Source organism: Cryphonectria parasitica (genome assembly GCF_011745365.1).
Source record: "Cryphonectria parasitica EP155 unplaced genomic scaffold M406scaffold_1, whole genome shotgun sequence".
Taxonomy (NCBI): Eukaryota; Fungi; Ascomycota; class Sordariomycetes; order Diaporthales; family Cryphonectriaceae; genus Cryphonectria; species Cryphonectria parasitica.
Window position 1 is genome coordinate 5,078,994 of NW_024468909.1, and position 16,348 is coordinate 5,095,341.

Consider the following 16,348-nt stretch of genomic DNA (forward strand, 5'->3'; position numbering starts at 1 on the left):
GCCAGGATTACTATCATAGATTATAAGACTTTGCAGTGGGAAAACTGTAATATGGGTACCCGATATTCTCCTTGTTCTTGTCTATCTATTGCTGGAAGTGCACGCCAGGCCAGCATAGACGGTTCCAGTGCATCAACAAGTGTATGTGAGGACATCGACCCCTGTAGATTGAATTGTCAAAGAGAAAAGCCCAACCATGAAGAGTCAGCAGTAATTCATGATTGTCAACCAACTCCCTCATATGTAGTGATTTCCTGGGCCTCAAGCTTTCAATTGTTTCCTAGCCTTGGTTGTCCACTTGCACACCTACCATGGTCTGATATCTACATTGTAGACGTTTTTGACAGGCAAAATAACATGTGCAAGGCAAAGGGGATCCTTGGATAAGGAGAAACGTATGAGCTGAGCACGTGGAAGTGGCTGAATGAGTGTTGAGATTGAATCTATCTAATACAAAAGGAAGATCTTCTAAGTAACTAAACCAGGCTCTGAGATGGTTTATGAGGAGACCAAAACAGAGGGTTAGGGTTAAATATGCCCCATTTTTCACACACCCCCCATCTGACTGGTCAGATGTGCCAGAAAAGTGGGTCTTTTGTGGGGTCCCCGCAGACGCGTTTAAGCTTATGTGGGCGCGTTTTACAGTCGCCTTGCCTCCTTCCAGTCCTCTTTCTTTTTCAACCAGCTCTTTTTCCATCTGTTTTCAAGGTTTTTGAAAGCCTCCGCGCGTCAATATGCCTCTTCTAGTCACTCCAGATTTCTCGTCAGGCGAGTCTGACGTTTCTGTCCCTCTCAGCGAGCTCAGTATGGCTGTTTCCGATGACAGCGACTCTGCTGAGGGCGAGATCCATGTGGCCTCTTCTGGTCCTTCTCCCGATGTGGAGACTGATGAGGATCCCTTGGGTGCAAACCCCAGCTCCCCTGCCAGTGTGTCTGAGTCGCATGGTGGTCCCTCGATGGCCACAGAGAAGAGCGCGAGCCCTGTTCAGCCTGTCTTGATTCCAACCGCTGGTCGGCACCCTCTTCCTGATGTGAGTATAGAAAGAGCTGCCTGGGGATTGGTATGGGCTGAACTGATTGTTCTTGTTTCCAGGGACGGCGGTCTGGCCTGCCTGCTTCAAGTCCTCAAGCTCCGGTCGAGTCGTCTGCCGCTCGTGCTGATACCCTGATTTTGCGTCCTTCGGTCGATGGTGCCTCCGATTCAGTCGGTGTTGGTCTTTCCAAGCGCTCTGGTGCTGGTTCTACGGGGATTTCTAGCCCGTTTATCGATGACGACGACGATGATGATGAAGACGGCTCTGTGCTCCTTCAGGAGGCGCCCAAGACTGTAGGTTCGCACCGCTTTTTCTTCCAATGTTTACCTGGCTGACCCTTTTTCAGGCTTCCGGTAGCCTTTCAAGTTCTGGGCCAGTCGCAACAAGGCTGTCACCGAGCAGGGTATGGCTCGTTTGAGGTCCCAGGATGCGTTGATGCAGGAGCTTCAGCAGGAGCGCCTCGATGTGGCTGCTGGAGACGCCGCCAAGTTGAGGACTCCTCGGTCGCGAGCCAAAAAGACTTTTCCAGTGGCCACCCCTTCCAGTACTCCCGCTGCAGGTTCCTCGAAGAGCCAAGACGATGCTTCCTGGGGTGCTGTTCGCGATGTTCCATGCATTGGCTGTATCAAGAGTCTGGCTGCGAGCGGCTCTGATGGTTCCTGTCACGACCAGAAGGACTCATCTGCTGCTCGCTGTGCTCGGTGTTCGAAGGGTCACAAGTGTATTCCGGTCCCTTTCTACCTCATGCCTTTTGTGGACGAGCTTTATATGGCCAAGCGTGCGCTTGCTTCTGCTGAGGAGATGGATGCTCCTACGCCCTCGAAGAAAAGGACGCGCGCTGGAGTGGAGAAGGAAAACTCCACTCTCAACCTTGCTCCTCTGGGGACCCGATCCAAGCATGCTGTGTGGGCTTAGAAAGCTGCTCTTGAGCATTTTGAGGCGGGCAAGTTCTCGGAGGTTGACGAGCTGCAGAAGCAGATTGAGGCGCTCACGGAAGAGCGTGATGTGCTCCTTGCTGAGCAGGAGGCTGATCGTAAGGAGGCAGTTTCACGCTCTGCCAAGGAGGGGAAGGCCGTGGTTTCGGCTAAGAAGAAGGGAAAACAAGCTGCCGTTCAGTCTGTCTCGCGCTCTGTCGATGATCATCCTGTCGAGTCTTACCGTGAATGGCATCTGAAGCACGAGAAAGCCAAAGCTGATATCGAGGCAGTGCTGGCTACCCTTCACCCCCCACCTAAGGAGTGAGCCCTGTTCAGGCTTAGGTGTGCTCTAGGCTTTGGTGGATGATTGGGTTTTTTTTGTTTTTTTTGTGGTTAAGTCCTTTGGTTCGTCGTTTGATGAAGGCTGCGCGCTTGGTTTGCGTGTTTCTGGATGATACCCCTGGGCTATAGGCCCTCGTTTTTGATTTTGACAAATGAAATTCAGTGATTGAGAGCATCCAAAAGGGGCTAATGTGAGATCGAGTTGCCCATCTGTGTCCCTTTAGGTTCCTTCTTGGTCCTCTGATTCAAGGCATGGCTGACATCCTGAAGGTTGAGGAGCGCTCTGAAGTGTTCGAACTGCGCTCGATTGAGGTTCTTGGTCAGTCCATCAGCTGGCATGCTCTGTGTTGGCATATATGAGACCTGGAATTTGCCCTTTTGGAACTCCTGCTTGAGCCACATTTGGTGTATATCCACATGGCGGAGCTTTGTGTTTATCCTTTCACGCTCTGTGACTACCAGCCGTATGGCTTGTTGATTATCACAGAAGATATTCCAGGGCTCGCCGAGGTTCAAGGTGAGGTCTCGAAAGAGGCGTTGTAAGGCGATCGTTTCCTTAGCTGTGGCTGAGAGGGCGTACAGTTCAGCCTCTGTGGTTGAGGTGGTTACCAGGCTTTGCTTTGTTGCTTTCCATTGTATAGGACCTCCGAATAGGCTGAAGATATATCCTTGTGAGGATTTTCGGTCCTCCGCATCGTCGGCAAAGGAAGCATCTCCGGCGATTAGCAGGGCTTGAGCCTCAGGGTGGCTTCCTCCGTACTGGATTGCCAGAAACCTCGTCCCGTACAGGTAACAGATTACTCTGTCTGCCTGTTCCAGGTGCTTTGGCCCTGGGTTTGTCAAAAACCTGGAGAGAAGAGCGCATGCAAAAGCCACATCTGGTCTTATCATGATAGCGGTGTACAGGATCGATCCAATCTTCTCCTGGTACTCCTTGATTTGGTCTTTTGATGCTTCCCCTTTCCATTTGACAAGCTCCCCAAGGTCCAGAGGCGTTGGGGGTGTTAAAGCTGTGTTGGCTGCAAGGCCAAACTTGTTGGCTATTTTCTCGATGTACGCATCGTGGACCAGGCTGATCGTGCGGTTGGCTCTGTCTCTGACGATTCGAACTCCCAAGAACCATTCCGCCGCTCCCTGATCCTTTACCTCATATGCCTCGAAGATGCCTTCCTTCACTCTGCGTGCCTTTGATGCCTGGTCCTGCGGATAGAACAGCAGGATATCGTCCACATAGAACAGGACGATCAGCTTGTTTGCTTTGTTGGTGAACATGCAGGGCTCTTCAGTTGAGGGCGTAAGGCCGAGATTTCGCAGAGTTGAGCAGAAGTGCCTGTACCAGAGTGCTGGCGAGTCCCTCAGGCCGTACAGTGCCTTTTCCAGGAGCACGATTTTCCCTTCCTCCTTGAATCCATCAGGCAGCTCACAGAAAACGCTTTCCTGGCTTTCCCTGCTGGCATTCAGGAACGCTCCGGTGACGTCCATCTGGTTGATCTCTAGGTCGAAATATGCTGCCACAGCTATAAGTGTGCGAAAGGAGCGCGCAGCCAGCGTTGCTGCATACGTGTCTTGAAGGTTGCTTGCTTTTTGCAGGTCTCCTCGCACACAGATTCGGGCTTTGAATGAGGTTAAGTAACTGTCCTCATCAAGTTTGTATCTGTATACCCATTTGAGTGGCAGTGGCTTCTCTTTGGCTTTCCCACGCTCGAGAGTCTGCCACACCCTTTTGTTGACCAGTCCCTGGATTTCTGATTGCATCGCTTTCCACCACTCGGTGTGGAAAGGACCGTTTCGTGCTTCTTTCCAGGTCCCAGGTTCGGGTGGTAGTTGTTTATGATGCTTCTTTTCAGCCGTCGCCAGCTCTGTGACTTGCTGAGGAGCATCAAAGTGCTTTCGCTGCGAGTGCGAGGCTCCTCTGCGTGTAGAGTTTGCCTCAAGTACAGCGGCTGCGACCACACTGTGTATGGTCTGAAAACGCCTATCCCATGTTCTGGTTGCTTCCTTTAGCTGATCAGGCAAAAAGGTAGCCATGAGGTTTACCAGAGCTGTTTGGCTCGTTACAAAGGCCGTGGCGAATGACCCTTGGTATTGGCGAGCTTTATCGATTGGTTTCCGTGCTCTGTCTGAACGCCGTGTGGGTTGAGATCCATAGATCTCGTTCCTTGTTCGACGACGTCTGGTTGAGGCCTGACCAGGCTCGTACCCTCGCGCTGCAGGCTGGCTCGTATCCTGAGCAGTAGATGCGCTGGTGGCTTGTTGTTCAGTACTTGAAGACGCCTGTTCAGTTGCTGAAACATCCTCGCTGCTTGCAGCAGCGCTCCTTTCTGGCTGATCCGTTCGTTCCGGTGCCTCGGGAGATTTTTCAGGAGTTGGAAGTCCTTGCACCTTATCCCCTGAGCTTCTTCCCTGGGATGGGTTGCTTTGCAAGAGCGCTCCATTGCCAGTCTCAGGTGCTCTCACCCCCGAGTTCCAACTCGGGATGCCTCCCGAGGGAGACTCTGAGGATGGGCCACTGTCCTCGTCGGACAGCGGATGAGGTCCTTGGTTTCGATTTGTGGCATCAGGCCAGGGAACTGGGTCCCATACGCCTCCAACAACGATTGTATCCATGATTTCCTCGTCGTTTCCGACCTCTGGAACGATTGGTGCTGGCTGAGCACGAGATAGTGCTTCTGACGCCTCACTGCTGTTTGGGTCGTAGAATTGGCTCTCATCGAACAGAACATTGCGCACGGTTGCGACTCTCGCAAGCGCTGGAAGCCACACGCGGTACAGGTTGCTTGCAACGTATCCCACAAGATAGCCCTTGTGTGCCCTTGGTTCTGTTTTCATATCCCGTCTATGAGAGCCAAGTTCGCGCTCTTCTCGCAGGACGTATGCCCGGCATCCATATGCGTAGATCCTGGCCCAGTTGGGCCGTAGGTCCGAGACTGCTGTTCTGACTATTTCCGGCGCGTACCAACGAAAGTACTGCCTGAACCAGCCATCCAGAAGTGAATTTGGCGTTTCGGAGTGCTTGAGCATGGATGGAGAGATGTTGAACAGCCAGGTGGCTGCTTTCACACACTCTGGCCATAGGTCTTTCGGTAGTTTGGCTGACAACAGGAGGACTAGCGCACGCTCCTGAATTTCACGCCCAGCTCGCTCAGCAGCGCCATTTGACTCTTTCGTGCGCGGTGGAGTAACCTCCAGGTCGATGCCGTTGTCAGCGCACCATTGTGTGTATACCGTTTCGTATGGCCTCCTTATGACTGAGGAGTCTGCGTCCTGTCTGATTTTGCAGACGAAGAGGCGATATTGGCGTTGTACCCAGGTCTCGAATAACCTGAGCACATCGAACACTGTGGATTGTGCCTTGTTAGGTATCGGAAAGGCAAACAACTTGCCACTGTACTCGTCTTTGAGTATGAGAGCCCATTTTGAGCTATCCTGCGCTTCATTATAGTCGAGGAGATCCCAACTAATGCACCAGAACGGTCGAGGGCTGTGGTGTTCAGATCTTGCGCATCGAATGACCTTTGTGATGCGCCCTAGAGCACAGTGTTCACAGTCAATTCGTCTGGTTCCGTTGATTCTGACACCACGAACTGAGTAGACGAGCTCCTTCAGGGCATTGGCACCCAGGTGTCCCGACCTTAGATGCCAAAGATGCTCTGAATCACTTCTTTCAGGCGCCTCATCATATGAAGGACGAGGATGCCTGTTTCTTTTTAGAGTTGAGAACACGAGAACGCCAGCCCAGCTGTATAGCAGCGTGGCTGGAGCTCGAGAGTAGGAAGAGTTTGCAAAAGGAATGTATTCGAAGAAGACTAAGTTGAACTCTCTGTGTAGATTCGCAATCACCGCGCTCTGTTCAAGCGTTCCTGAGCGCAGTGTGCTATCTTTGCCACAGTACCAGATCCCTTTCTCGTATAAGAGAGCCTCAGCGATTATGTTGACATGGAAGCCATCTACAACCGCCACACGGTTGAGGACTAGGTCCTCAGTGTATTCCCCTCGCCTCCCGTTCAGTGCATTTTTGAAGCGTCGTCTCCCGAATCCCCGTATTAGCAACGATGAGCTCCCTGCTTCCACAACTTCCGCATCCCTTGAGGGAGAAAAGGTGTTTGGCTCCAGGAGATCGACGCTGTTGACGAGGTGTACAGCTCCGCAGTTATCCAGAACTGTGCTTTGGGAAAGGATGTGAGGTGTCTGAAACGGTGTTGAGAAGACTGCCGCGCTTGCTTGTAGCAATACTGCCTGGTTGAAGAGTTGAGGGTTGAAGACAGCGTTTATTTGGAGGAACTGAGGGTGCCTTGTTTCAGGCTTGAGGAGTATCGGATCTGGCATTTTGACGTTGTGGTTGAGAGGTTCTAGCACTCGACAGTGCCTGGATAGAGGTTCCTGTTGTTCTCCGTCCTCTGTGGGATCCCCCCTGTCCAGCCTTGAGGAAGCCATCCAGTCCTGATAAGGTCTGAACGGAGCTCCTGATAGTTTTTGCCAGCCAGCTTAGAGAGGATCTTCTTTCTTTGCTCGTCAGATGGGGCCTTGAAGATTGAGTCTGGCCTGACTCCGGTACAGGCGTACTCCAGCCTTCCGCAGCTCATGGGGCCCCATTTATGCTTCCTTTGATACGACTCGCAGGGGCACTTGTAATCTCCCTTTTCGCTCTGGCTGGAAGATCCACCTTGTTTCTTCCCAGATTTTGTGCCTGAGTTGCCGGATTGTGGGTTCTCTCCGCCTATAGTAGCGAACACTATTGAGCCTTTTTTCTGCTCAGGCCGAAGTCGGTGGATTGAAGCGAGATTTCGTTGAAGCTGTTCGATAGTCTTGATAGGCAGACCATCGTCAGGTGCCGTAGCGAGGAGATGTCATTGCGTTTTGGCCCACTCTGTCTGGAAGCGAACTCCGACAGCGGCGAGGAAGTTATCAGAGCCCTGAAGTCCCTCAACTTCGTCAATGCCGTAAACCCGAGCTAGGTTCAGGAGATCCTGGTGCTGCCGGCACCAGTTTTGGAAATCGGTGCCTTGCCTGGTGGCCAGCTCAAGGTGATGGCGGTACTGGAGGCGAACGACGGAGGTACTGTTTTCTGAATCCAGTTCCACATCCTCTGTACGTTCTGGTGAGCACGCAACTGCTTGTTTTGACGAAGCTGAAAGCGTTTCATCTCCTGATCGTAGAGGATGGCTTGTTCCTGGATAGAGAGTGGCTTGTAGTTCTCCGTTATGGTGTTTTTGCGCTCCTCCTCAAGATCCTGAGTGAACTTGGAGAACTCGAGGTCGAAGTCTTCAGGTTCGAGAGAGGGCGCATCTGGGCCATCCGGGTCTAGGTACTCCCAAACACCCTTTCCCTTGCTCTGGGACTGCAAAATGCTGTACCAGGATGGAAAGGAGTAGGTGTCGGTGCACTTTACCGAGAGCGTGAGGTCGTCAGGTTCGCGCTCCATCGTGGGCTTTGATGGAGCGTGAGTATGACTGTTTGGGACAAAAGATGTGTTCTGAAAGAATAAGAAGTGAACGGCTCAGTCTGTTTCGATAGATAAGGGGAAGATTAAACCCGATTCTTGCGAACCGGGCTCATAACTAAGGAGAAACGTATGAGCTGAGCACGTGGAAGTGGCTGAATGAGTGTTGAGATTGAATCTATCTAATACAAAAGGAAGATCTTCTAAGTAACTAAACCAGGCTCTGAGATGGTTTATGAGGAGACCAAAACAGAGGGTTAGGGTTAAATATGCCCCATTTTTCACATTGGAACCTGAATGTCCCCAAGTTCATTTGTAGGATTGATTTTGTCTTTCTGAAGACCGTTTTCCAAGTCAGTGGTTTTCAACGAAGGGCCAGGTGATTTGACAATGGACCTGTCGTATGAAGTAAGCCACCTTACCCTGAAAACAATATCTACAAGGGAATATTGACTTTTGTAGAATCCAATTACCAAGATCGGGAAGCGTTTTCTATCATACAAAACTGAGGTGGGTCTGAGGTCAGTCACACAAGTACCAATAGACTTGAAAGTCTACATACATACAGCCATTGTCCGTCTGAATGCACATACACAATTCGGGATTCTATTCACATTCTACTCAGCATTGTCCGTTCCAATATTTACTGGATGAGCTGAATTTCAAAGTCTCGCTGCTTCTTGATGTTGTCCCTGGCCAAGGAAAAGAATTAGACGAAACGCAATGAGTGGACTGGCCTTCCAACTTCTTGATTCTTGAACTTTCCTCAGGAAGGTTCTGAAAGCTTTGAGAGCGTTTCTGCCTACAAACTCAATGCTTTTGACTTACAATTTCCTCTACAACCTTTTGGAGACCAAAGCATTTTCTGAAGGCCACTGATTCTCTCACCTCTGAGGTGTCAACAGCGTTCTCCTCCCCTCCTCTGCTTCTCTCACCGTCCTCCCAGCGTTCGGCTCAATTAGCTATTACTTTCGCTGCGCCAGTCTATGACCACATCACATCCTTTTCAGTCTCTTTCTTCCAAAGCCTTTCAAAACGTACGAGCTGAATATCAGGCTCCTTGTTCTTGTATCTCACACCGACACCTCAGGTTCCTCGTTACTAGCTCACCATCCTTTTTGCACGTTCTGGGACCCTCGAAACCTCTTGACCTGGACGATAAACGGCAGGTCCACTGACTTTGCGATCTTGCTCGTCACAGTCTCAGATCTTCTTGACAGCAGGGTAGGTCTGAGTCACCTGCCTTGTTCACAACTTCAGCGCAAAAGCTGCATACTTGCCGCTGCACTGCGAACGGCTTCTTCTACATTTATCCCTTATTATTACCTTTCTCCTTCTTTCTCGGTCTTCTCTTTAGATGAGAAAGTTCCCAAAAGCTACCCGTAATGCTTCCAATGCTTTTCTTACTCGCCCTATGGATCCGCAATTGCGCCTGCAACAAAGTAAAGCCACAGTACGTGGAGCAAGTTGTGTCAACTGTGACATCAATTGTCAACTGCTTCGCGGCCACGACCCCTCATCTTGAAGGATGCTGTCCCCAGGGCTTCGCAAACTGCTATCGCGTTGGTCTGTGTTTCGACTACGGCGGCTGCAGTACGGGCTGTCCTGGCCTCGGACAGTACAGCGCCTTCGAAACGGTGTCTTTCACTTGGTGAGTAATTATCGATCATAACTGTGTGTCAAGTTGGTTGCTATACTAAGGCTTCTTGAGCAGTGGCACGGAGGAGATCTGTACAACCATCCTGTCTATGGACCAGGATCTTATAGAGAGCTACTTGGTACAATGCGCCATTCCTGCTCTCGTTGCCAGCACAGTACCGCCAAGCACCGTAGCCTCGACAGCAGCGACTGCTTCAGGACCACACAACACTGGAGAGGCTGATAGCTCGAGTGGTGGTAGCTCGAGCGCAGAACCAGGATCTCTGCCTTCAATGACAGGTTAGCAAGTTGCAAAAGGCTCGCCCGTATTCCGCATGACCATAGATCCTCTTTCAACTACCCTCACGTCCTTTCCTGGATATTCTCTTACCTATGACACTATTCATGCTTCAAATCACTAACGCTAATATCGAACCGTGCATGGTAGTTACTACTCTCCCATGGTTAGAGTCTTCGGCAGTCGGTCCTCCAGTCCAGGTAACTGCAACCTCCATCACCACCACCGCCCCTGGCACGCTGACAGCAACGGCTCTTCCATCCACATTACACGACAACAGCGACGTGACGGCCATCACCCACCCTCTCACCAGCACCGCAGAAGCTGCTTCCTTGGCCGTAACAGCCGGTGGTTCGGACACCAGCACCTCTACGAACTCGACGAACTCACCTAAACCTCCACCAAAACCATCCTCTTCAGATGGAGCCATCATTGGCGCCGTGGTAGCAGCACTTGTGATGTTAGTGCTACTTGCCGCTGGAGGGGTGTGTTACCTGAGACGCCAGCCAGAGCATCGAAAACAGCTGGCTTTCTGGCGTCAACGACGGCGGAGTTGGATTCCTGGAGTTCTATATGATCCATCACAACACCGACAGCACTCCACGAGCAGCTTCTCCGAGGGCGGCATCGTTAGGAGTGCCAGTAGTGCCTCGAGCAGCGTCACCGACGTCGAGGTTCAGCAGGCGACGGCTGTTCACTACTACCAGACGTCGCCGCGAGAGATCGAGATGTCGCAGCTGAGAGCGAGTGGTGGCGGTATTGTGCCGAGGGCTGAACCATGAACATGGTACGATGGCAGGCCTCTGAGAACTCTTTTGTGGGAAAGTTCCTTGGTAGCACTGCTTTTCGTCCTCCTCGCTCCCTTCTTCAGTCTTCGCGATCTTGATGGCGGTGATATTTGCAAATATTTTGGGGCTGTTGATTTGGAATCACAGATAGTAATTTGATTTACGCGGTAATCAAAGGGGTAGCATTCCCTGGAAAGGTATTGAGTCAGATAATCCTTTCTAATTTACCAAAACTTGGGATAATAGCTCATGACCTCCATCCCCTGCTGCCTTCTCATCGTCACCGTGTTTCTTTGAAAACCCGTAAGTATCCGCCAGCTCCACCAAAGCCTTTCACACCCTCGCCTCGTCCCAATCAAAACGACATCCCCCCCCTCGCGTACACATCCTAGAACATATTCTTCTCAACCTCTCACACTGTTCCCGCCTCAGGCAAACTGTCCTTGTCGACTCAAGACCCAGGAAGTCAATTTACGTGTCCATATCACTAAATACTTTTTGTAGGATTCAAGATCAACAATCATGTTATTCCTTGGGTACATGTACCATCTGTCTTCTCGAATGGTCTGCGGAACTAATACGATACGTAGACTGACGCCCCTAGGCCTTGATGGTCCAGAAGCCCTGGGGATTACACCAGCCCTTGAGTCCAACAACCCCCCAATCCATCCCGATCCCACTGGCCTTATGTCCACCAAAGGGCATGTTCGGGGCTACCTGGAAATGGCCATTCACCCAGACACTACCAGCCTCCAGCGCATCAGCAATCTTAGCAGCCCTCTCGACGTTGCTGCTCCAGACCGAGGCACCAAGCCCTGCCTCGACGGCATTGACTCGATGAATCACGTCCTGCTCCTCTGTCCAGCGCAGCAGTGGTAGGATAGGGCCAAAGGGCTCCTCTCTTACGATGCGTGACTCATCACTAGGGTTGTCGATAAGAGTTGGTGGAAATAAGAGGCCCTTGGTCTTAATGCCTGCTTTCTCTTTAAGACCCCCAAGGGCGACGGTCCACTTCTGCGCCTCAGCCTCTTCAAAGAACTCCTTGACCTTGTCATACTGCATCGCGTTCTGCTCGAAGGGCGGAAGGGTTGTTATTTGTATTAGCACTCTGAAATTGTGAATGTAGCATCAAGAAAGGGACACGACGTACCTGAATAGGACCAATTACTGTCTTTGGATCCGTAGCCGCCCCATATGGCATATTTTCGCGGATAAAGGTGATCATAGCAGCAAGAAATGCATCGTAGATCTTGTCATGCACGTACACCCGTTTGATGTTCATACAAATCTGGCCTGAGCAGAGAAATGCCAGTGAAGAGACCTAACAATTCACAAGGAAAACATCAGCCGTGGACCGCGTATTAGTCGACTCACCCAAAAATAGAAAAAGGATACTGGATTCTTCGCAAAAACTCACCGCCGGCACCACCTTGGCAAGGTCGGCATCCTCGCAGACAACAGCTGCATCGTTGCCTCCCAGCTCTAGCGTAACCCTCTTCAGCGTTCGGCCACAGACCTCAGCAACTTTCCTCCCCGTCGTTATGCTGCCTGTAAAGCTAACCTTGGCGATGCCCGGGTGCTCTGTCAATAGCGGACCGAGGCGCTCGTCGCCGCTCAGCACCTGCACGACGCCAGGCGGGAACACCTTGGCCGCGAGCTCGCCTATCCTGAGGAGGGCGTAGGGGGCATAGGGGCTCGGCTTCACGATGACGCTTGTGAAATTGTTCTGGTCAGCCATTTTCCTAGAAAATTCACACCACGCACATGACTGGAAAAAGTTTAACCAACGAGCATTTCACTTACGTATTTCCAGCCAACACCGCCGGCCCAATCTTTCCCAATCCCAGCAACAAAGGCCAATTCCACGGAATAATCGCAGCCCCGACCCCAAGAGGCCTGTACCTAACCACCGCTGTCCTCTCGGCTGTATCCTCCACGACCTCGTCTAGGATGCGCAGCACTGCCGTGCCCCGTAGGTGCGCTAGGACCATAACTAGTTCCAGGCTGGCGTTCTGTACGGCCTTGCCCGTCTCGGCGACGTCGAGGTCCCGGATGCCATCATGGTTCGCCTCGATCGCGTCGGCCAGCTTGAGGAGGTATGAGGCGCGCTCATCCCAAGAGAGTGACCGCCACGCGGGGTACGCTGCTTTCCCGGCTGTTACAGCTCGGTCGACCTCTGCCTTGCCGGATAGGGGGACCTCGGGCAGGGCTTCCTCTGTGGAGGGATCCACGCCGTGACAGGTTTGTGATGTGGAGGTGAGCTCATTGTTGATGACGTTGTAGTAGGGCGTCTGTATTAATGATGTTAGTCATGGAGCGTTTTGAAAAGGCAGGTCACTGCGCAGAAACTGGACAACGGCTGGGAATTATGAATAACACAAGAGTCAAGAGCTGGAACCTAGGAGGCCTTCAAGGCATTTTCTTAAAGCAAACGCAAGACTTACCGTAAAATCAATCTTGTAAGCCATGATGGTCAAAGTTTGAGGGGGTAGGAAGTGAGGAGATGGAGAAAGGCGACGGGCTGGGAACACAAGCTTTGCAGACGAAGAGGGGTTACCAAGAACTATAAGAATCTTCTATGAAATGGCCACTGTACCCGCCAGGATGGTGACGAAGCTTGATCGCCTTCAGTAACGGCATTTTATCTATACGCGAACAAGATCAATCCATCCATGCGCGGGTTGAAACCAACGGGCCGAGATTCTCCAATTACAGACTTGCATTTGGAGGCGCCTGCAGTAGGGCGATGCAAGCTGAAGTGTTGCGTCCACATTAACTACTACTTGGCAAGGTGACAACTTACCGAGACAGGCAAGAATCGTTGGCTTCTATTCAATAGTACACTCTTGACTCAGAGGGGCCCGTGTCATAAAATTATTACCTTTTTGCAAGAAATTCATACCTGATAGTGACTGCTGCGCTTACACACATGAAATTGTGGATGTGGATGGATACACACTAAAATCTGAGAAGTCAATGAGTAACTATGTCTGCTAATTAGTAGTTGATGGAAAAGTATCCATCTGCATGATGCATGGTACCTTTGTGAGTGATAGTGATTGGGGGCGTCATTTCTGGCTGTGTTCAATTTAATTCCAAAGTGACAACAGGCTACTCTGGCTGATTCGCGTTCCTTCACGTGCTTCTACAAAATATGTGTCGTAAGGTCGCACCAGAAAACCTGATCTACTAAGTAGGTACTTAATCATTTAGGTTGTAGGTTGCTGATTCTTATGGTGCGCCTCAGAACTGACTTTGAAGAGAAAGGAAATCAGGCAGAGGAGTGATTCTAACACATCATTCAAAAACAAGCTTGATTAGTAACATGAATTTGAATACATACAAAGTACATACAGTGTACTACCATCGCGATAAGTCAATTATCAAATGGCACATAACCAATGTTTCAAATAATAACATACCAACCAAGTATTGAAATAAAAGTAATGCAAATCAAGTGTGGATCTAAGTTGTATGGTAATTGGGGAGAGGCTGGGAGAAAGCAAACGAAAGAGAAAAAGGGAAGAAGAAAAAAGTATGTGTGAAGGAAAGAAATGGATGAGTGAAGTGGCGTCGGCATACATAATGAGACGGAGCAATAGACTGCTTACTTAGGTAATGGGCAGCCAGCTGCCTCGAATTATCATCGGACTCTTGATAGACTTAAAGAAACCAAATCACTTGACATGAGAAAAGGCGACTTGAATAAAAGACGGGATTTGATAGAGTAGCAGGACGACTAATCTAAAACCATCCAGTAAGAGTCTGCTATGAATCGTGTACAGATCTAATGACGAAACTTTACAGGCCCTCAACAATTCATAAATAATAACCCAACTAGGCCTCCTCCTCATCCTTCTCCCCAACATGCTTGGGCTTCTCAGTGTACTTTTCCAGGTCGTTCATGGCCTCCTCGGTATCATTGTACCTGCTATAAAGCAGCCAGAAGACAACACCCGCCACGAAGCACGCGACCGCCAGGCCGGTATACATCCACAGCAGCTTAGGATCCACAGCAGTAGGCGATAGGGCGATGGATAGAGCGGAGCCGAAGGCGCTGGTCAGCAGGAAGAGCGACATGATAAAGCTCTTCATGCTGGCGGGCGCCTTGGTGAAGGCATACTCGAGGCCTGTGATGCTGGCAAAGATCTCGGAGAGGCCTATCAGCAGGTAGGCGGGCGCCTGGATGGCAACGTGCACATTGTTGGGCACGTAGCTCCCGTCGGTCTTCAGAGCAGCAGGGCAGGCCGCGGGGGCATCGTAGCAAGGGCCGGACTCGTAGATGAGCTTCTGTACACCGGCAGCGTAAGCCATGGCGCCGGCGCCCAGCATGAAGCCCCAGAAGATACGGGTGACGGGATACATGTTGAAGCCGAGCTTAGCCAGGCCGGGGTACAGGAAGTAATCGCAGATGGGGATGAAGATGATGATGGTGATGGGGTCCCAGTTCTGCATCAGGTCGTTGGGAATGCCGTGGAGGGTCATCTGGCCGGCCTGGGAGATGAAGTTGTTGAGCATCTGCGAGTATACAACCCAGTAGATGGGATAGAAGCAAAAGACCTTGCAGGCAACGATGGCCCGCTTGACCTCCTCAACAAAGATACTGTCCCAGGTAATGGCGCGGGTGGTGCCGCTGCTGCTGGCCAACTCTTCGTGGTACTCGGGCTTTGCGGCGTCGAAATTGCCCTTATTTCTGGCGGTAATCCACAGGACCTTGAAGGCCTTCGGGATAACGCTTCCTTGAGGTGGTCTCATCTTGTACTGAGACTTTCCGGCGACGAGCACGCCAAAACCGACAATGAACATGAGGAAGGGGAGCAGGTAGGCAGCCCAGAACCCAATGTGGGCCTCGAGCTCTGTGGTGGCGATGCTGGAAAGACTGCCGATGTTGATCATCATGTAGAAGACCATGTCTGACAATTTGTGGTTAATAAATGATAATTATTGAAAGAGAGATAAAGCAACATGTTCTTGACTTGTGGTGGCTAGACAAAACTTACAGATTCTCTTGATGGTTGTGGCAGGGTCCACAATCACCCTCTCGCCAGATTTGAGCGTCTTGACGAATGGAGTGGTGTTCTCGTACTGCTCTGCAATCAGAGGTGACACATTGCTCTTGATGCCTCCCGTGCCACATCCGATGACGATCATGGCCGTGATCAGACCTCCCAAGGCTGCACCGTTTTCGATGGCGACAGGCAACGAGGTCAAGAACAGGATAAGACAGCCGACGATGTAGATGAGGGCCGAGTAGAAAATGGTCCAGTACTTGCCCAGGTACTGGTCACTGACGATGGCACCAAGAACAGGCGTCACATAGCACCAGAACTGGAAGAAGTCGGTGAGGCCCGTGGCAGCAGTCTGGCCCATGCCCAAGGCACCAGGAAGAGTGCCGCCGTACTTGTTCTCGATGTAGTTCTGGAAGGGACCGGAGAGACCGTAGTAGGTAAAACGCTCGCACAGCTCGACGACACAGACGAGGAAGGCAGACCATGGCAGCTTGTCAGAGACCTTGCGCAGCGTCCGCCTCTCCTCGTCAGTGGGCTCATCACCATCGGCTGTGCTGGCTCTCGACATGACAAGGTCGACCGGGGGTTCGACACCACCAGCCATGTCCTTGTGGTCCTTCAACTGAGGTTCCACCACGGTGGCGTGCAGCCTACATCAGAGTCGATTGTGAATAAGTATGAAAATACTTTATTGAAACACCAAAGTATGCACAAGGGGATGTTTGAACTCACTCCGCAACATTGGACTCGTGATCCATGGTGGGCGATGCGGGACTGAAGCTGTGGGAGGCACAACGTCTCTGCCTCTCTCCCAGGTGTGTTGGAGGGGAAGAGAGCTTCGGTTGACTTTTTTTTTGGGGGGGGGGGGGGGCAGTGAGTGAA

General features: G+C 51.3%; 5 protein-coding genes across 5 annotated transcripts; 3 read left to right on the forward strand and 2 right to left on the reverse strand.

Annotated features, from left to right (window-relative positions):
- Positions 1-679: 679 nt before the first annotated feature.
- Positions 680-1,346, forward strand: M406DRAFT_58331 (uncharacterized protein; the record flags this gene model as incomplete). Its single annotated transcript, XM_040924601.1, has 2 exons — positions 680-1,031; positions 1,094-1,346. Coding segments are annotated over exons 1-2 (330 nt in total), but the record flags the coding sequence as incomplete, so codon positions are not given.
- Positions 1,347-1,439: 93 nt separating this feature from the next.
- Positions 1,440-2,276, forward strand: M406DRAFT_349376 (uncharacterized protein; the record flags this gene model as incomplete). The annotated part of the gene is made up of 2 exons (XM_040922464.1): positions 1,440-1,937; positions 1,974-2,276. 2 exons carry the CDS (start codon positions 1,440-1,442, stop codon positions 2,274-2,276), a joined length of 801 nt encoding a protein of 266 aa, XP_040781715.1.
- Positions 2,277-9,118: 6,842 nt separating this feature from the next.
- On the forward strand, positions 9,119-10,451 carry M406DRAFT_326178 (uncharacterized protein; the record flags this gene model as incomplete). Its single annotated transcript, XM_040920051.1, has 7 exons — positions 9,119-9,186; positions 9,328-9,384; positions 9,448-9,547; positions 9,634-9,671; positions 9,820-9,869; positions 10,090-10,154; positions 10,266-10,451. The coding sequence occupies 7 exons, from the start codon at positions 9,119-9,121 to the stop codon at positions 10,449-10,451; spliced, it is 564 nt and encodes a 187-aa protein (XP_040781716.1).
- Positions 10,452-11,057: 606 nt separating this feature from the next.
- Positions 11,058-12,925, reverse strand: M406DRAFT_67132 (uncharacterized protein; the record flags this gene model as incomplete). Its single annotated transcript, XM_040925045.1, has 5 exons — positions 11,058-11,525; positions 11,608-11,778; positions 11,875-12,199; positions 12,261-12,748; positions 12,902-12,925. The coding sequence occupies 5 exons, from the start codon at positions 12,923-12,925 to the stop codon at positions 11,058-11,060; spliced, it is 1,476 nt and encodes a 491-aa protein (XP_040781717.1).
- A 1,235-nt stretch (positions 12,926-14,160) lies between these two features.
- On the reverse strand, positions 14,161-16,218 carry M406DRAFT_77536 (uncharacterized protein). The gene is made up of 3 exons (XM_040925964.1): positions 16,199-16,218; positions 15,458-16,116; positions 14,161-15,370 (listed from the first exon to the last, which is right to left on the reverse strand). The coding sequence occupies exons 2-3, from the start codon at positions 16,068-16,070 to the stop codon at positions 14,295-14,297; spliced, it is 1,689 nt and encodes a 562-aa protein (XP_040781718.1). The 5' UTR covers positions 16,071-16,116; positions 16,199-16,218; the 3' UTR covers positions 14,161-14,294.
- Between the last annotated feature and the right edge of the window lie 130 nt (positions 16,219-16,348).

Bases quoted from the DNA above. Each gene is read 5' to 3' on its own strand.
- M406DRAFT_77536 (XM_040925964.1), bottom strand. From the start codon at position 16,070: ATGGCTGGTGGTGTCGAACCCCCGGTCGACCTTGTCATGTCGAGAGCC. The intron at 15,371-15,457 runs GTAAGTTTTGTC...ACAAATTGTCAG, and splicing joins CACAACCATCAAGAGAATCT to ACATGGTCTTCTACATGATG.